This window comes from Botryllus schlosseri, chromosome 6 (genome assembly GCF_051294905.1).
Source record: "Botryllus schlosseri isolate E-star chromosome 6, Bs_hap1, whole genome shotgun sequence".
Classification (NCBI taxonomy): Eukaryota; Metazoa; Chordata; class Ascidiacea; order Stolidobranchia; family Styelidae; genus Botryllus; species Botryllus schlosseri.
Window position 1 is genome coordinate 13,718,053 of NC_137241.1, and position 21,115 is coordinate 13,739,167.

Genomic DNA, 21,115 nt, shown 5'->3' on the forward strand with positions numbered 1-21,115 from the left:
TCAGCACACGGCAATTGGGCATGTAACACTTCAGAATGTGGGTGCGACAGTGAATGAGAAATTGATCACAGTCCAACTCATTCACAATTGAAAAAGAACGATAACTCGATTGTCATGTTTGGACGTTTTAATCGAAAAGCATGATACCAATAAATTTGAAACCCATCTTTAGGAAACAGACATTCACTCGCCAATACCTTCGTTGGAATTCATTTAGTCCTAGACGCAGAAAAACCCACCTCAGGCACCCTCGTGCATAGAGCGTTGATAATATGTTCGGGTAATAAACTTGACAACATCCGCAAAATTTTACTTGATAACGGTTACCCTGAACATCTCATCAACCGCGGCATACAGAGGAAAGTAACAAAATTTTACGCAGAAAAGTCAACAGAGCCTACCGAACGAACAACCAGAGATGTTTACATCCATCTACCTAGGAATGGCAATATTTCCACCTGCTATAGCAATTGATTTCAGTGGTCAAAAGGCGGTCGTACGACAGTTGACGAGCATGTCCACATTCAAGTCGAAATACAAGCAATTACTACTCAATAAATACAGTCCATCCTCAAGATTACCGGACGACGACTGACCTATCGATCTCGCTTCCCATGACATGCCGCCCTATTTCTTGTCGCTTGCTTTTTCTATACCATCTTCTTTACTTTTATTCAGTGCGCATGCCTCCTCTTTACATCGCCTATGCCAAGATCGGTGTCTGATTCCATAGACTACTCCAAGTCGCTTCGACATCTTCCTGTCTTTTCATTGTATCGCATTTTTGTGGTGTATTGAACTGATAAATATTGCTAGTAAACCAATGATGATGATAAGTGTTACGACAGTGAAGACCAACGTGATTTTCATGACAACGCAACTGCCTCTGCAACACTTAAAGACGTATGCTATTCCTGCACTTCAACAGAGCAATGTAGTAGTTTACGAATTTAAGTGTCACTGTGATTGTGGCTCCGTGAGAAGAATGACAAAGCGGCTGCAGGAACGCATAAATCAGCATGTTACTATAGATTCATTAAAATACGCGCATCGCGCTCGTTGAAAAGCTCACCCTTGCCTCATCATAGGCCAAAATTCTGCAATTGGCAAACACTTGTTGGATAATCCCGCCTGTGCAAAAAATAATCGAGACAACAGATTTCGCGTAGGCTACTCGCAAAGGGTCGTTCACACTTTCATTTGTGTGCCTTGGAGTCAGTCACTATAGGCTCCGAGTCACAAGTCAATCTCACTTTTAAAGTTTTGACTCGAGTCAAGTCGAGTCATTTTCAATTCACCACCGAGTCAAGTCCGAGTCCAAGTCATCGAGCAGGGTTTCGGGTCGGAGTCATGGTATTATGAGTCGAGTCCGAGTCCAAGTCATTATGTTGACTGCTCAGTTTCCGGTTACAGTCTTGTTAAGCCCGCACTTTTACAACTCTGTTTGGTGATATCGAACGGTTCGCATTTATAATATACAAATTTTTCGCACTTTTAACAGTTTCTGATCGCATTTTCAAGTACCAGTATCAATAGACGAAATCCCAATAGGGTGGTTACTTTACTATTCTTCGAAATTTCAATGAAAGTTCGGTCTTGGCCGTCTGAGTCTCGAGTCATATGACTTGGTTCGAATCATGCGCAATGACTCGAGTCTAAGTCGAGTCAATACACAGATTGACTTGAATCGAATCGAGTTATTTCAGTATTTTGAGAAAATGACTCGAGTCTAATTCGAGTCATCAGAAAATCGTGACTCGAGTCTGACTCGAGTTATTACAACGTACCCTGCTTGGAGTCGACTTTTATCAAAACACACCAGCCAAGGCTGTGTCAACAAAAATAGTTCGTGTATCATCTAAAAAATAGTACATTGAACGCCCTAGTATTCGACATTTTATGCTGGTGACGTCATATTTTGTGATGCGATTGCTGTTGATATACGATGTTCTTTTGAATTCTCTGGTTTCTGACGATTAGGTCTACCCCTGACGAGCGTCAGCCGAAAATAGTCGGATCCATTTCAATATGAATATATACAATTCAATTGTAAATTGAAGTTCTGTACCTCCATGAAGCTGGTCAAATACTGTTATTTGTTAACTCCCCTCATATTTTATGATTTATTCAATAGATTTGCCCTAAATTTGAAAACTAGTGTAGCTTATTTTTGTCGATCTAGTGTTTTTAGTTGGTAAATCTAGTGTTTTTCACGAACCCAGAGGGGCGACACTGCCGTCGACTCACTATAGTCATCTCCACTACTCCAGTCATATAGCATTTTGATTCGAGTCAAGTCAGTCGATTTTCGACTGACTGACTCAAAAGTCAACTCAGGAGTTTTTTTGGGTGAGTCGAGTCAAGTTAAGTCACAATTCACGTCAAATTGAATTTTCGAAGTTCAAGTTCAAGTTCAAGTTTATTCATAAAATTTCATCACTTCAAAACATCACAAGACTGCAATACAATGAATGATAGGAAGATGCCGAAACGACTATAGGTGTATAGTCTTAAGATCGGACACCCACCTGGGCCTAGGCGATGCAAAGAGGAGGCATGCACAGTTGCACACTGAATGAAAAGTAAAAGAAGCTAATATAAAGTGGCAAGTGACGGAAGGCGAGATCGATAGGTCAGGTCGTGGTACGGTAAATGGAGAAGGCCGGCTAGTATTCATCACTCAGCAGAAATTGCTTGTATATTTCGACTTGAATGTGGACATGCTAGACGACTGTCGGATAGCCGGCGAGACTGTTCCACAATTCAGGTCCAGCATATTTGATACAGCGATGATCTTTTTTTGTCAGTCATATGATAGTTGGACGACGTGGACGCGCGTGTGTCGTAGCCTACTTATGCACTTTTGATACTGAGGTAAAGAAGTCATTGAAGTTTTCGGGGCAGTGGCTCCAGTGGAACTGATACATAAACTTTGCAATTTCTAGTTTCCGCAAATCTTTTATGTTTCGGACACCGAATTTTTCGAGCAGTGATTTGTTAGACACACATCCTGGTCCCTTCGGGGCCCTGGCTATAATACGGAGGACCTGATGTTGTAGTTTTTGTAGCGGCTTCAGTGCCGTTTTACATGGCAGCCCCCCAACAGATGATGCCATATTGTAACTTCGATAGGAAAAATGATTTAAAGAGTATCACAAGGACCCAGAATGGCATGTATAGTCTCTAAGGCTGTAGAACAGACCACACTTTCGTGATGACTGTTTTTCTTGCGACTGAATGTGACTCTTCCCGGACATGTTCGAGTCTAGTAAAACCCTAAGGTATTTCGCATTTTCCGAGTTGGAAATAGGTTAACCAGCGATGGTAACGGTTAATGTTTTTTCGGAGTTTAAGGCCAATAGCTGGGATTTCGCGGCGTTGACGCAAAAATTATTGTGGGCAGTCCACTCGTCCACTCATGCACTTTGTGCATTTGGTCACTGGTCACGGCACCCAACTTAGCCGTAGAGGATGAGCAAGAGAGGAGGTGAGTATCATCAGCAAACAGTGCGGTATTGAATGAGTGATTGTATAGCAGCTGTCCCGGCAGCGAGCCTATAATCTTCTCACGCACCCCTGCACCCAGCCATAATTCCCGCGACCGTATAGGCCTAGTCATTATGGCGAAGTAGTCGGCGATCACACATGCTTTGAGAGATATCGCCAAGTGTAGCAGGCGTGCTCGCGCTTCGTTCGCAGAGCTGTAGTGTATATAGACAATTAGATTCATTTCATTTTGTTCTTTCTATATTTGTTAATATATTGCAGTATGATTTGACCCTGGTAAATCTACAAGTTCCTGACCATTACTTTACTACTATTTGGCTGTTCTGTGTTATTAAAGCTCCTCGGATCTGCGTGTGTGATCACTGATCAGGAATGCAAGAGAACTAGAGCTACAGGGTTGGTGCGATGACATGCAAAATAAGGTCAAAATATGCAAATAAGGTCAGTCGCGACATGCAAAATAAGGTCAGTTCGCGCATAAATCCAAACCTATACTTCAATTGCAAATCCAACTTTTTTCTTATGAAAAATAAATTCCAGCGTGTCTTGCAACAAGTCGTTGCATCGACTGCTACAGTGATCATTCAGAGACATTACATTTTGCTAGCTGTGTTAAAGACAGATTTATTGGCCATTTAGCATGAATCAAATTTAAAGTTGAATATGCATGCATGCAAAGATGCGTTGTATCGCTCACGCAGAACTGCTAATGAAATACGTCAGTAACTGTATAATAGCTACATCCGGGGTGTCAAACATACGGCCCGCCACATGATTTCATCTGGACCGCGAAGCAATTCTAAGTATAGATTGAAAGTGAGTGTATTTTATCCAGCACATTTCTCGAATTTTTAGTAAGAAATACTTCTAACAAATGTTCCTCCAAGATAGCAAATGTCGAGTATTATTTGTTAGGCCGCATTAAAACCACCCAACAGAGCGGAGTTGTGAATTCTATAGTCATCGTCAGGAGCAAGTCGCTGGCATTGATATCTGATTCCGAGGAGGCGAAAAAGTGCATACATTGAGTTGAAAGTTCGAAAAATTGACCAAACGATAGTTATTCAAGGAGGCGTCAATGCTAATAAAGCCTTTCAATTTCAAGCAACTTTTCGTGGGCCGCACATTACTCTGGTCTGCTCTCTGACAACCAAACTACATACTCCTTCCAGTGGCGAGATAGCGTAGTGGTATGATTTACAGCTGCAACGCGAATAGGTCACGCGCTCGTGTCAAACTCCTGAATCCCATCTGATGGGGGATTATCTCCCGGTTCCTTCTCGCCATCTGATCCATTGAGCGAGATCAAGTCGGCAGATAGAATATCGGCCTGGTGCGAATAACCATTTAGTCACTCAGTGGCATAATACCCCTTAAGCGCAAACATGGCAGTATGATACTCCAGACGGAAACGCTTTAGTGCCAGCAACTGTCAAGAAACCCTGAGTGGTATCGCGGTAGTAGCATCAGATAGGCGACTGTAGTGATTGTTTATTAATATGGGCTGAAGAAAATAGATGCTACGATTGTGATCTCTAATAACGAGACCGAAAGTGAAAATTATTCTGAAACTTTTCTTCAAACTGGGCCGTGATGGATGCCCCACCTTCAGCATCCAAATTCATTCTGAATAATCTTTGCGGAATGGCCAGTATTTGTGGTCAGATACCCTGAAAATAGAGGCAGAAATTAGTGGACAGTGACAAAGTATCACTACCTCTTCACTTCACCATCCAATGTCTTCTTACGCCATTGGTCATGTTTTTACTCAACATTTACTTGGATATATTTTAAAGCAAATGCTTAGGTTTTGTCAAGTAAAAGCAGATTATTGATAAATATATATCTATGCAACCTGGCAACATATTATAGCGAGGGTACAGCACACGCGCGTCATCGAAGAACAACTACCATATGATCAGGACTGAATACAAGAAAACGCATTGCTCTATCAAGTATGCCGGACCCCAATTGTGGAACAGGATCTCGCCGGCTATCCGACAGTCGTCGACCATGTCCGCATTCAAGTCGAAATACAAGCAACTTCTTCTAAATCAATACTAGCCAGTCTTCAGGATTACCGGACCACGACCTAACATCAACCTCGCCCTCCGCCACCTTATTTTGTCGCTTGCGTCTTATATTCTCTGCATTACTTTTCATTCAGTGTGCACGCCTCTTATTTACTTCGCCTAGGCCAAGTTGGGTGTCTGATCTTAATGGCTACTCCAAGTTGTTTCAACACCTTCCTATCTTTTCATTGTATCGCAGTCTTGTGATGTTTTGAAACGATGAAAATATTAATAAACCTGATTGATTGGTTAGTAACTATTTTGAACGCAGACCACTACACTTTCAAGTGGTTGCGTCGACCTCTATTGCGATCCAAGATGGAGAGTAGTACATCGCGATCGATTAGTTGCAATTAGAGTTGCAGCTTTGTGAACCACATGTCTCTTGAACCAACCTAATTAATGAAGGACACTTACCAATTCAGATGGCATCCTCTGACATCTCTGTTCAAAGCCCCGATTGCCTGCATGTCGTCATCAGACAGTTCAAAATCAAAAACCTGGAAGAAATCAGAATCGTGCCCATTCGGCTCCGCAATATGTAAGCTACACAAACGTACACTAGCAAAGTGAGCAATAATGCAGATCCCGGCTATTATGATAATATTGGGAGATCATCAAGTTGGCCAGTGTTCATAACAACGACTTCGAACCAAAAGTCTCTTAATCAACACAAATTAAAATCTAGTAGTTGCAGAAACCACGAAGTCAAACAGTGATACGCTTAAGATTGGACAAAATTATATGGAATATTGTATACATGGGTGGGTATTTTAACAAATCACTCATTGGCATCGCAAAAGATCTGGTGATTTTGCAAATTTCAACAATATTCGGAAAGATTTCAGCATGATTGAATGTCGGCTATATTGAACTTCACGAAAAAGGTTTACTAGACTACAATTAAGATAATGACACTACAAAGCAGTTGGACTATCTCAGTATTATGTATCAAGCATTTTTGACGATTCGTGCCGAGACGAACACAATCTTTCTTGAAAAAACAAAACAGGTGGAGCAGGATAGGCTAACAATGAAATTATAACTACAATATTACAATTATTCGAAACACACCCAGAAATTGCAACAACCGAAACCCTCATAAAATCGACAGCAACTTTTACTTCACATACCTTGAAGTTGCTCTCGATTCTTGACGGGGTGACACTTTTCGGAACAACAATCACACCTCGCTGAATCTGATAGCGGATCAACACTTGCGCTGTGCTTCGATCGAGACGTTTTGCAATCTCTTTGAGCTTGGGATCCTCCATAACAACCGGATCGTTTGCTGTGGCCCTGGAGGTATTCGGAGACAAAATTTGGCAAGTTACGACAGATAGGTGTCATTGCAAGTCACATGTATAACCAGATGTGGTGGTCGAAGTAGCCATTGTTGGTACTCAAGCAGAAGTAAAAGTAACACATTAAATTTTAATAAGTGCAAGTAGCGATGTCCAAGTACGTAAAAAACTTTGTATTCCAGTAGGCCATGTTTTGATTGAAAAGGAAAACTGTTAAGTAGAAGAGAAAGTAGTCTAAAATCATAACCACTCAGTAAATAGTGAAATTAGGAGAACCTACTTGAGTACCTGTTGAAAAAAGTAAAGGTACTCCGTTACTGACCACCTCTATATATAAATAGGTCAGCCCAATATTTGAGGAAACAATGACGAAACAGCAGCCAGTAGAAAATTTTCGCGCAAGTTACTTCCAACGATTACCCCTGACGAGTGTCAGCCCAAAATACCCGGGTTCATTTCAATATGAAAATACTATAAATTGTATATTGAAGTTCTGCACCTTCAAGAAGATCTTCAACTAATACTTAACATTATGGGAATGGTCCAGTAACCTATTCTATTGACTAGTCTTGCCATTGCCGTTACTTGACGACACGATGGGCCTTGAAACTACTATAGAACCCGAACGCAGACCGCGTCCTCACTGCATCATTTATATTTGGCCCGTCTGTCACAAAGGTAACATACGGGTAATTCCAGCCCAAATCAACTGATGCAGATAACCACGTGTTTCAAAATAAACATCAAATGCAATTCCCCAGCAACGTAGACATATTTCAAACTGAACAAAAGTTATTTTGCGGAAATCCATTCAGCGGTTTAGAATTTATGGGGATTTGAAAAAGAGCACTTTTTGTGCCCAGTCAACCGTGAAAAGGTATGATTTTTGGAACATGAACTTTAGAATTTTAATGTAAATTAGTCTTTTTCTATGGCTTTGAATGGAGTACATTTTCAGAAAGTACATAGCCTAACACTCATTTTGAATATTTTTATTATGATAATAACCTATCCGTTTGGGGTTAAAAGGGGGCTAAAGGTGTGGCAGAAGTAAAATCAGTCATGCCTGATGAATTTTTCCAGGCTGAATTGTGAGAAAAGGTATACTTCAAATTTGTTGAGTAAGGTGTCATATGAAAGCTAAGAATGAGCACTGTCCAATAAAAGCAATGCCACTAGTGATTTCAAGGATCTAAGCTGCATTATAGCAAGAAAACTATATTCAGGTATTTTCCATGTGTCCAAAGGTATTTTGGTTATATATTTTATACACATTCTTGACATGTATGATTGATTAATGCTTCATTAAGCATATTAAATAGCTTGGGGCAGGGCTTACTAAAATATGAAATATAAAAAGCAGGAATATAAAGTGAGTCGTGCATAGATTATTTAGCTACATACCATCATTTCTATAAATGAAATCTTCAAACAGTCTGGCGGTATAGCAGCTGTGCATGGTTGAAAAATATAATTTTGATAACTGCACTAGGCACATTTATGATTTGGTTCCATAGGAGTTATTCTTTGTAAGTGGCAAAGATTTCTCTTGCAATCTTGAAAGCTCCATGTCACATGTATGATTAGAAAACATGAGATTTGAAGATTCTGCCCGGTATAAGGATGAAATGCTTATGTGAACTTTTCAATGAAAACTATATCATTACTTATTTTAAACTTTTGCTGTGTAGGCATTATGACTAGTAATGTGGATGTGGTAAAGAGGAATGCCAAGGTTGCATTTGCAGCAATACTTCATAGCCTATAGTATAAGCTTGATCAACAGAGACATCAACTACAAAACACTTGTTATCATCACAAAGGTACAAAGCTGCAACTGAAATCTTGTGATCTATTCAAATTACAAAAACTATCAGCGTACCTACAAGTCATAAGCTAAGAACTCGTGTAACAACGGAAGTGCTGTACATGTACTTGTACAGGGTTGTAATGACTATGGTCACTGACTTGACTTGAGTCATTTTTTCAAGAGCCTTAAATGACCTGACTCAAGCAAATTTGTGCATTGACTCGACTTGTATTCGAGTCATTCTTCATGACTCGAGCTAAGTCATATGACTCGAGACTAAGACTGCCAAGAAAGACAATTCATTGTAGTTTTGAAGAATAGTAAATTCACCACATTATAGTTATTTCGTCTAGCAGTCTTGATACTTGGAAAATAGGGCTAGAAATTGTTAGGACTGAGGAAAATTACGATATTATGAATCCGAGCCATTTTATATCACTCGAGCGGAGTTGGGAAAAGTAGGTTGAACCGGAGTTAAATCAAGTCGGACTCAAGTCATCACCCCTCTACGCACTGACTTGAAACTCAGGCTACTTGACTCGATGGTGAATTGAAAATGACTCGACTGGAGTCAGAACTATAAAAGAGTGACTAGTGATTCGAAAGCTTGTGACTTGGTTACAACCCTGGTGTTGTACAGGAGATGTAGCTGTTCCCCAAAAGAAATTTAATGAGAATCTGTGAATAGATTTGAGTAAACATGCTTGGTCAGCGTTTTAATAATTCTGTGGAATCGATTTCCAAATTTTGATGTTTTGCAAGTGTTCTTGACTGGCCAGATGAGAGAATGATTGCTCTACCACTATGCTATGTAGTTTACCTATATGAGATTTGACCGATTGTTGAGGCGATATGAACAGTTCTCAGCTTGAGAAAATATTTTTGAGAATATCCCCAAATATTGTGATGACAATGTTACTTCGACTACTAGGTCTTAAACAGTGCCTGGGAATCAGATTGTAGCACGAGGGTTGTCCTTCTACTCATCATTTTACCTTGACTGTCTATGTATATTGGTTACTCGGAGATGTTAGAGTCAAATGCTATGTAAATTATAGAACTAGGAACTCCGTCGGCTGTCTCCGTATTCAGATTTTTGACTGAATGATAGGATGATTAAATGTCTGATATCACTTGTACCAGGGAATGAAATGGATAGTGCGAGCTACTATATATAGGCTACTTAATCAAGTAATGGTCGTAAACTCGTAATCTATCAAAAACCGAGCAGCTGTATAAATTATACCCCCCAAAATACCTTTAAACACAGGGGAAATAGCATGATCATAGTTTTCAGGCTATAAAACTGCTTAGATCCTTGCGGTATATGACAGTTATGTACCACTCCATCAGTCAATTGCTTTCCTGCATGAGATCTCATCTATATTGAGTGAGAATGCACGTTGCACAGTCATGGATTTGGAATAAACTAGTCTGAACAATTTGCGAAAAAGGAGCGATTAGCACTTGAAAAGTCAGGTAACTAAATACTCGTGTACAAACAATAATGAGAGCTAAATCACTTATGAGCACGATAGGAATGAATGCTAGGCATCAACAGCTTTCATATGATACCTCAATTAACAAAATCGAAGTATACCTTTTTTCACAGATCGGCATGAAAAATTGGGTCACGCATGACTGATTTCATTGAGGTCCCTACCCTCTCGATACATTTGACCCATAACCTTTTGGTAAATCCAGCAAATTCTTGTTCATATTCAAAGTTCTCCTAACTGCAGTCATAAAAACATTGATTCACCCAAGAAAACTCCATCCCAGCCCATTTTATGACGATTCCAAAATATGGTCTTAGGAAAAGACATTTCGACATGGTTCAATGAACGCAAAAAGTGCTATTTTTCAAACTGCGATAAAATTCAAACGACTTATCCGATTTTGATAAAATTAGGTTTCTTTTGATCAGGCTATGATTGTCTCCGTTTGAGTGCAATCTGACTGAAATTGAAGACCATAGGGTTATCTTTGGTAAAAAATTTAGTTGATTTGGGATGGACTGACCCATACACCTTTGTTCTAAAGCAGTGGTTCCCAAACTGTATAAGTACTTGGTCTCTTACAGAATGGAATCATGGAAGTCACCCCCTACAGTATTACTAGGGCTGGGCAAAATCGAGTACCTGAGTGATTCGATTCTGAATCACGTAATATGCTTCGAGTCGAGTAATCGAGTATCACTCGTTATGACGTCATAACAGAACGTAATATATCAAAGCTCAAATATATACCTTTTATGCGATCTCAAAGAATATAATGCCTGTTATCCATCACATTAAAGATACTTTGGCATTTTTTCGACCATACCTATTTCATTGCACTTGGTGACAATGTTGTGGGATGATCATGACTTCGGAAATGTGCTATTCCCAGTAACGTTTGTAGCTGTGTACTACATGTTTCGTATGGTACGATACGGGCAATCAAGGTTTCAAGGCTCCAACAGTGAAAATTAGTATCGAAACTATACTTCTCGTTAATAAATTAACTTTCTGTGGCAAGAAACGTATAATTTCAGTACTCGAAAAAAATTGTCTTTACTACTCGACTCGAATGATTAAAATTAATACTCGATTCAGATTCGAGTACTCGAATCATTGTGCCCAGCCCTAAGTATTACCGTACACCATAATGATAGACGAAATATTTCAGCAAAAGTATGTTACATTGCAAAATAGTCATGCCATAAGCACCAAAAAGGTCAGCACCTTAGCAAAATAATGGCGTTGTCAACTGAAAGAAATATGCAATACTACCCTATGCCTTAAAAAAAGGCACAAAGAGAGACAGAACTGATCCCTGGAAATTGCCCCTTAGGACAAGAGAACCACTAGAACCACTCGTACAAGAAATACAGTTACTATGCTCACCATGGCCTGTCTGGAGATCCTAGCGGACTGTAAGCGGTCATGCTTACACCTCTTGATTTGCAAAAATTGAGCAACTTCTCATTTGTCAGGTAAGGATGCGATTCTACTTGATTATTAGCTGGTGGTATGGAGCACTCTTTGATGATTCGATCGATTTGATGTTCGTTGAAATTAGAAACACCAATGCTTCTGGCAAGACCTTCCTGTTGGATTTTCTCCATGGACTAAAGAGAATTGAAATGAGTATCGTGCATTCAAAATGGCTGCAGTATTCAAATAATTTGATGGCTATTGACAGTGCTACCGGACACCGGTGCAAATAAAATGATATCGTTAACCTCCAATTAACACCTGAGTAATTACAAAATCTGGTTTACCTCATATTTAGTAATGCAGTGTAAGCTTAGTTTATCAGGCTACAACACTAACCTTCCATGTATCAACATAATCGTCATCACTGTAAATAAATTTTCCCGCTTCGTCCTTAGGAAACAAGCCTTTTCCATTCTGAAATAATTGAAGACGGATAATATTCACCTAGCAATGCTGCAAATGTCTGGTCAGCAATATCGGATTCTTATTTACAATGACTCAATTAGTAACTTATTGTATGATACTGGACAACGCATATTACCTCGCAAAACTGAATTTTCACATTATAGCAGATGAGGCACAAATTGGCAACAAAGCTTCAACTTAATTACACACGATTTAAAGACAACACAAGAGATTAGGTACCGCGATTTTACACAATTGGAGCTTAATAAGAACTTAACACCGGATTACAAATTACATAATTACTGTACATTCGGTGTCATGAAATGGAAGATACGTGATCTTGAAAACGCAATTGTCGTATTTGATAGAACTGAACAATTTAGAAATTAGGAACGAAGGTATGAAATATTGTTATTAGTTGTCAATACATCTAAATGTTCAGATCAAGGTGATTAAACATACAGGACAATGAAAATACTTCAGTCAAAGTCAAAGGCCTACCTACAGATAAGGCTGCAAGACGTGCCGTGGAAACAGTGAGACATAGAAATGCTTTGATACTTTCATAATATACATTTACTTAAATGGAAGTGAAGTAATTGCTTGTACTGATGCATTAAAATATTTCGTAATTTGCTAGGCTACTATGGTGGTAGCTGGATTAATGGATATATAATATTAGTCTAGGATTTTAAACTACTTCACGACAACTTACACATTTACCCTGTTTGAAACTGACATCGAAACTGCGAATACGGATCAAGCTCAACAAATCCCTACGCAAATCATTTGCCATAAAATGTCTAATTAGGATAATTATCAGATCTAATTGTGTCGAAGCGCAATTATGTTGTTACACCCGAAGTGTTCCCAAATGATACATACCACATATCCTTGAGGCCAATGGATTAGATAAAGATCGACGTAGTCAGTTTTCAGGCATTTCAACGTTCCCATGAGCGAGTCCCTAACATCGTTGGGATGGTGAAAAGTATTCCACAGCTGCAAGCGAACAATTTTACCGAATGCCGAATTCAAAACAGACAAAACGCATCGTCACAGCTATTCATTTATCGATCTATTCCCAACAACAATGCAGTACTGAAGTTCCTGGCGGATAACCCAAAACACTTGAATAGAAGTTGAATACAAAGTGCTTTGGTTCTGATCGGATCCTGTTAGGACTGGACCAGAGGGCCCCAAGCCCACATTGCCAGGTAGTCTAGTGTCCCAGGACACCAAGAATGGTGAGAAATGCTTACGGCAGGTATGGAACGAACACAAGCACAACCTAATGTAGGCCTACCGTACATCATACAATGACAAACGTCCGAAATGGACCAAGAATTCCTCATCTAACTCAAAATCTATAAAATCAGAATTTGAAAACACAATAAAAAACAACTAAGTGATTCAACGATTGCAAACCTTGCTTGTGACAAACAGGTCCTCTCTCTTTACCACACCTTCATTGATTTTTGTCTGAATTGCATCACCAACTTCAGTTTCGTTTTGGTACGCTAACGCACAATCAATGTGTCGGTATCCAGCGTCTATTGCAGCCTTCACAGCCGTTTCCACTTCTCCTGGTTTAGACTGCAATGGAATGAATGGGTTGTAGTGCACTCATATAAATCACATGATAGAAACGTAGGTGCCGACTTCCGGAATGATTCGGCAGGAAAATTAAATGGGCATATGTTCATTGTTCAGATACCGGTAACTATCATCCTCCTTTTTAAATTCAAATATGAAAGTACGAAAATGAAGCTTCATTTCAACAGAGCCTTGTGCTACCTTGTGTATGTAGGCCTATACCACTGCAACAGGAAACAATCAAGTCTGAATTAGACGTTGTAGTGCGCTCTCTCGACAGCACCATCCATCACTCAGGCACTCTAGTGTATATATGTAGGTTTGATTGTGATATTGCATAATGTGCTTACACGACAATATTACCTAAAGATCTAATGTATGGGAGGCCCTGACATCGTCCGTGTTTTTTCGATTGAATGCAACAACACCCTGCAGATGTCTAGAGAACGATGAAATATTCGAGTGATATCGAACGATACTATCAACAGCTATTAAATCACACCATCACAAATATGTAGTCGTACCACAACGATAAACAACACTTACCTTCCACGTTCCAAGTCCAACAATAGGAATGGTTTTGCCGCTATTCAGCGTTACCTTCGGGATAGCCGCCATCGTATCGTTCCAAACGCTTCAATGCAAGGCACTCACGTCTCTCACACACTTCGCACAGTCGCCGCACAGTCGCCGCACTGCTGGACGTGGACAATCGGTATTTGCGATGCGGCAATCTGCTGCGGCAGCAGAAGCGTGCTCCGTCATGCATGAGTTTGCTCTTGATACATCGTTATAAACAACTCGCGAACGCCGGGACGCCTTACCCAGATGCCCAATAACATATTATATATATCATTGGCATTGCGTAAACACAAGCATGGTCAATGTGTCCATTCGGAATTCGGGCAATGATACTTTTCTACATGCAAACTCACCAATAGGGCTGGGCACCGCACAATAATTCGAGTACACGAATCTGAATATATCTACAGTATTAATTTTGATGATTCGAATCGAGTAATGATGAGAGATTGCATTTTCGACCACCGAAATTGTAGGCTCATATGCATCAATGGCCTGGGTATTTAGATTCGGTATTATTCTCGACTGTGGCAGCCTTAAAACCTCGAGTGGTCGAATCGCAGCGTATGAAATGTGTAGAACAAGGCTACGAGTGTTATTGGAAATGACATTTCCGTCAACTCGTGATCGAACCACTGCATTACCACGAATTAGCGATGAAATAGGCATGGTCGAAAATATACCAAAATTATGTTTCATGCGATGGAAAACTGGCATTGTATTCTTTGCGCATTTTCCATTCCTGATGGTACAGGCTAACAGGTTATTACAAACAATTTAATCAGATCGGTAGGCTACACAACAAGATTGCGATACAATGAAAAGATATGAAGTTGCAGAAACGACTTAGAGTAGCATAGTCTTTGAAATCAGACATCTGAAGCGAGTACATGAAAATTCAAGACCTTTATTCACTGCCGGTTACCCGACTTTATAAATCTGTTACATCTGGTCTTCCGTCTAAACCAGTGGTTCTTAACCTTTTTTCCTCCAGCGCCCCCTTTCAAAAATTATCGTGCTCCAGCGCCCCCAACCGCATATTGTAAGGACTGTAATAAAGACAATGAGTTAAGAGGGAGGGCCGTAACATCACTTCGTCACCCCCCCTAAAAATGATTGCCTTGCGCACCCATAGCGTGATAAACCAAACTTCCGAGGGCTTCGCCCCCAAGAACCCCGTAGCGTGATTTCGATGGTCAGCAAAGTTTGTGTGGCATGGTCGCCCTAGGTAACAAAATTTTCTATAATGCATGAATGAATAGGTTGCAATTACATATATAAGTCGCTATAAACTTTTTATCCTCTCAGCCTACCTAATCAGATTTACCAGTAGCGCTGATTGAGCTGTTGTATGGGAAGATGGAGGGCACGTAATTAATAATTAAACATATTCGGGCGTGCCCGTAGGTACAATTAATTCGTTACCATGGCCGTAACAGCACTTCGTCAGCCCCCCCCAAAAAAAAACGTTGGTCTTAGCCCCCCCCCATCGGGTGATAAACCAAACTTCCGGGGGGCTTCGCCCCAGACCCCCTTTCGGCTATCCACTATTTGCTGATACTAGTCATCCACATTGGGTGTCCATTTACTGAGCCAGGTATTCCCGCCTAGACGCGCGAATTGCGAAAAATTTCAATAATTAATGATTGAATTGGTAAATATGATCGGGAATTGCATATATATTGATATCAAATTTTATCCTCTCTCTGCTCACGTAAACAAATTTACCGGTAGAGCTGAGTGATTTGTGATTGAAAAGGTAGGACCCCTCAATAATAATTATACATCTTCGGGCGTATACCCGTTGGCAGGAACGAAACGGCACTTCGTCAGGCCCCCGAAAAAACTTGGTTCTTGGGCTCCCGTAGGGTGATAAACCGACCGCCCCCATCACGTTGTTCGTTTTGCCACGAAATCAGCTGTACTGTTTAGCGAGCCAGTGCGAAGTGCGAAAACTTTCGATAATTCATGATAAAATCGGTCAGTAAGATCGGGAATTGCATATATATTGCTATTAATTTCTTGTCCTCTCTGCTCACGTTACCAGATTTACCGGTAGAGCTGAGTGAGGTGCAATGTTCCGTCTAAGCTGCTCACGTGCGCAGTGCTGACATGGTATCTGTGAACAGAAAATCTACGTTGCGCACAACTAATCCGAAGTTTTGACCCTTTTTTAGTCGTTACGCACTGTTGTCCAAGGGTCTGCGCAGTGAGTTTATTGGGTGTGCGCAGACTCATCAAAACGTGGAGCGAACAATGTGAGGTGTCTTGGAAACTGTAGGGCCCGTAACTAATGATTAAACATATTCGGGCGGGCGAACCCGTTGGTATGACTTCGTTGCATGATGTTATTTCGTGACCTCCTGTCTGCTATATCAAAAAATATAGAATCGCCCAACAGGGATATCGCCCAACAAGAATATCTAGTTTTAGATAACCCTGTCGCCCAATCGTACTAAACTAAAAGACGAACACGATTTCAAATTGGTATTTCTTCACTGGCATATAATTTTACCCTGCCGGATGGAATTCTTCTTCTGGGGTTCAGATTGCCAACACAGGAATATTCGGTGCCAGTCATTTAGGCGCCCATGGACAATTAAACCTATGTCTTTTGTAGGCTATATATAACGAAGTTTTCGGTGTTCATTTTCTCTGAATACTCATTAAGGATATGTCCTACCACCACATCATCTACTGCGAAGCCATTTTTCTCCAGCGCCCCCCATACCGCCCCCCTGAGCCCAGCGCCCCCCATATCGCCCCCTGAGCGTTTCCGCCCCCTTTCAAAATCGCCAGCGCCCCCTGGGGGGCGCTGGAGGCAAGGTTAAGAACCACTGGTCTAAACCTTGCTCATCCTCAGAGTTATAACCAAGTCACAATTTGACTTTAGTGTTGACTCGAGAGTCATTTTTAAGACACCACCGAGTCCAAGTCAGGAAGAAACGTGTCGAGTCCAAGTCAAATTGTTTACGATTCAGCCTTGAGTTCAAATCCATTCTGTGAAACTCTCGGGTGATGTAGAAGGCCTCGGATTCACAATAATCTGATTTTTCTCACTTTAAACAGTAAACATGTTTATTATTACAACATATATCAGACGGTTTCCAGGCCTATCTTTCAATTATCAGTCCTAATATACGAGACTTGAATGAATAAGTCATAAAATGTGTCGCGTCAATACACAATTGACTCGAGTCGATTCATTTTCCATTTTTTAAGAAAATGACTAGAGCAGCGGTTCTCAAACTTTTTTGGACATGCCCCCCATTATTACAGTGAGAGATTCCGGGCCTCCCTTACTGTCATATCACAAAATGTAACCAGAATGCTACCAACCCCAACGGATAGTTTAATGGCATGAAAGGTTATGACTATTGATGAGAGAATTCTAAAATATGAAATTCGGACTATACACAGTGCAATAACCATGAACTGGAGTTATATCGCGCAGAGCGAGAAATTTTTTTCAGTTGACCACAGCTTCGAGGCCCCTTCAGACGCTTTCATGCCCCCCAGTTTGAGAACCACAGGACTAGAGTCCACGAAAAATTGTGACTCGAGTCGAGTTATGTATCAGTTTCACTGCGGTCGTTGCCCCGAATACTTCAATGACTTCTTTACCTCTGAATCAAAAGCGCACAGATACAACACACGCGCGTTCACGTCGTCCAAATATCATATGATCGACCGAAAAGATCATCGCTCTATCAAATATGCCGGACCTGATGTGTGGAACAGTATCCCGCCGGCCATCCGGCAGTCGACGAGCATGTCCACATTCAAGTCGAAATACAAGCAATTACTACTAAATAAATACAGTCCATCCTCAAGATTACCGGACCACGACTGACCTATCGATCTCGCTTCCCATGACATGCCGCCCTATTTCTTGTCGCTTCCTTTTTCTATACTATCTTCTTTACTTTCATTCAGTGTGCATGCCTCCTCTTTACATCGCCTAGGCCAGTGGTTCCCAACCTTTTTCGACTCAACGCCCCTTTTCAAACTCCACACCGATCATCGCCCCCCAAATATTGGAACGGAAAAGTGGGCATACAGACTGAAATCACCGGCAAGTTGACAAAGAAAAAGGGTCAACTTTTCACTTCGACCTCTAAATTACACTTTTCCAGCAAAATTTTGGTGAGTTGACTAACAAAAAATGTGATTTCTCCGACTTGATTCCAAAAAGACCGTAATAGCATTACGTCAGCCCTCCCCCAATACGTTGGTCTTGACCCCCCTCCATAGGGCGATAAAGCAAACTTCTTCACCCCTCAGACCCAACTCCCCCATTACCTTTTTTACCGCTACTTCTCTGCACAAATTGTTGGACTCTTTAGTTAGTCGGCTTAATTCGCGCGTAGCGCGAAAAAATTCTATCATTCATGATTGAATCGGTCAATATGATCGGGAATTGCATATCTATTGCTGTCAATTTTTTATCCTCTCTCTGCTCATGTATTCAGATTTACCGGCAAAGCTGAGTGAGGTGTCTTGGAAAATGTAGCGCCCGTAAATAATAATTGAACATATTCGGGCGGAGCCGTAAGTATAACGACTTCGTTACGTAGTGACATTTCGTGGCCTGTCTACTATGTCAAAAGATATTCAAATCGCCCATACGTACTAAACTAAAAGACGCACACGATTTCAAATTGGTATTTCTGCACTGGCCATTAATTTTTCTCTGCGAGATGAGATTTTTTTGTGGGGTTCTGATTGCCAGGACAGGAACATTTGGCGCCAGCCATTTACGTGCCTATGGACAATTAAATATATATGTATATCGTATATATATCGAAGTCGGTCAGCATAAAGGCAGACCTTTTCCGTCAAGGTTTTCTCGTTCTGGCACACTTCTCGGAGTCGCATGTTATATGGCCTGCTTCATATGTCTTGGTGCATCATGGTGTCATAATGGCTGACGCCGAGATGCCCATTTCTATAACCCATGCGTATTTTTTTTCTTGAAGGAAGGGGATCCACCCAGCAAACACAAAACTTATTAAAGATATTTTTTAAACATCTTCCATGAGTTCAAAAGATGTCCTTCAATGAAGTGCAAAATATATACATTTGTCGACAGAAATGGATATATATAAGATGTCCTGTAGGACATCCTCAAAGATATCCTGATAGACATCCTCAAAGATATCCTGATAAACATCCTCAAAGATATCCTGATAAACATCCTCAACGATATCCTATAAGATATTTTTTTGTACAATTCGACCCTGTGTGACCCTGAACCCTGGTTGGCTAAACCTGCTATATGCTGCACTTCACACATGAACGAATACGAATCCTCAGTTTTACAAATAATATGGCTTTTTGTTCTGTATTGTACCAGTTCAAAATACAAAAAAAAAAAATGCACTGGACTAGACCTCGACGAAGACAGTTCAAAATACAAAAAACATGCACTTGACTAGACCTCGACGAAAAATTGGAATAAAAATGGATGAAGAATGAAGGTAAAATAATAGTCCCTGACATAACATACGTTAGCAAGAAGTAGGCAGCAAGAGGTAGGCCTTTTTGTTCAGAAGTTAACTAATTGCCAATTTTAAAAATCAGCATGTGTATGGCTTTCTGTTCTGTATGAAATCAGTACAAAACACGAAAAAAAAAACATGGATGAAGAAAATACGTTAGCAAGAATTGGGCCTTGATACAGAACTGTGTAATCACTTCAGCCAATACTTCTGCCTCCTCGATAACAGTCTTGCTCCTGTTTTCTCCTTTATCGTCGTCCTATAACATAAATGAATTGATTACTTTGATTGATTAGCAGTAGAGCAATATAGTCATTATATGTGTTTGGTTGTGAGTAATGTGGGACGGTCATGTCAAGTCACATTCATCCAAGGATTCCGAACCGTCTTTAGGAAGTCACGACGAACTTGGTGGAGTGTGACAGCCAAGTGAAACTTTACCATCTACTTCGACGAAATTGTCGATTTAACTCTGCGCGCCAAATTTGGCTCAATTCCAACATATAGAAGCTAATAAACCAGGGGTTCTCAGCCATCTTTTGGCCGTGGCCCATTTTCGGGTTTGAAAATGTTCTTGAGACCCATCTCTTACCACAGAGTAGAGTCGTAGTCCTTTTCAATGTGTGGTAATCGCCATCACCAATTTGCATATTTCTCTATTATAAGCACCTTTTTATCTTACTTATCATATTTAAATGTAGACCTACAGGGACAAAAAATTGCAATAAGCAAGAAATATGTGACCACGAAATGGCACGCAGAGCGAAAATTTTTTGAAAAAGTTGCCTAAATTTCCAAAATAATACTCTATAATTAATGTTAATTCACGAAAAAATTGTGGGCTCCCTTCGAGTTCGGCCCCCCCCCATCCCAATTGGGGGTTTGGGTGTGGCAGTTACGGTAATGGACGCCAATAAAGCCATTTCAACGCGCCATCGCCCCCTTCGTCCGTTTTCGCCCCCCTGGACCGACAAATCGCCCCTTGGGGGGCGATATCGCCCACGTTGGGAACCACTGGCCTAGGCCAAGGTGGGTGTCCGATTCCATAGACAACTCCTAGTCGCTTTGACATCTTCCTTTCTTTTCATTGTATCGCATTTTTTGTGGTGTATTGAACTGATAAAATTGCTAATAAACCAATGATGATTATGACTAAGTCATTACAACCCTGCTCATCGGTATCTCACTTTTCACTCGATTGTATTTTTGTTGGGCATGTTATTGATTTGCACGGTTGACAAATAAAGATTCTTTACTTCTCCGATCTTTGCATCAGCCTATTATGAATGATTCAATAAAGTCATTGCAATTGAGTAAAGAGATGATGATATGCTTTTTCGCCTCCACCATCGAGATG

At 40.6% G+C, this 21,115-nt stretch overlaps 1 protein-coding gene across 2 annotated transcripts; it reads right to left on the minus strand.

The window, feature by feature from the left end:
• Positions 1–4,978: 4,978 nt before the first annotated feature.
• LOC145440313 (aldo-keto reductase 1B-like) lies at positions 4,979–14,402 on the minus strand. Of its 2 annotated transcripts, XM_080317882.1 has the most exons (8): positions 14,222–14,399; positions 13,508–13,675; positions 12,965–13,081; positions 12,011–12,088; positions 11,582–11,805; positions 6,713–6,878; positions 5,997–6,079; positions 4,979–5,177 (listed from the first exon to the last, which is right to left on the minus strand). In XM_080317882.1, exons 1-8 carry the CDS (start codon positions 14,291–14,293, stop codon positions 5,129–5,131), a joined length of 957 nt encoding a protein of 318 aa, XP_080174008.1. In that variant the 5' UTR covers positions 14,294–14,399; the 3' UTR covers positions 4,979–5,128. The 2 variants fall into 2 exon arrangements, with proteins under 2 accessions (XP_080174008.1, XP_080174010.1); XM_080317884.1 differs by lacking the exon at positions 12,965–13,081 and having other exon boundaries at positions 14,222–14,402.
• Positions 14,403–21,115: the final 6,713 nt, after the last annotated feature.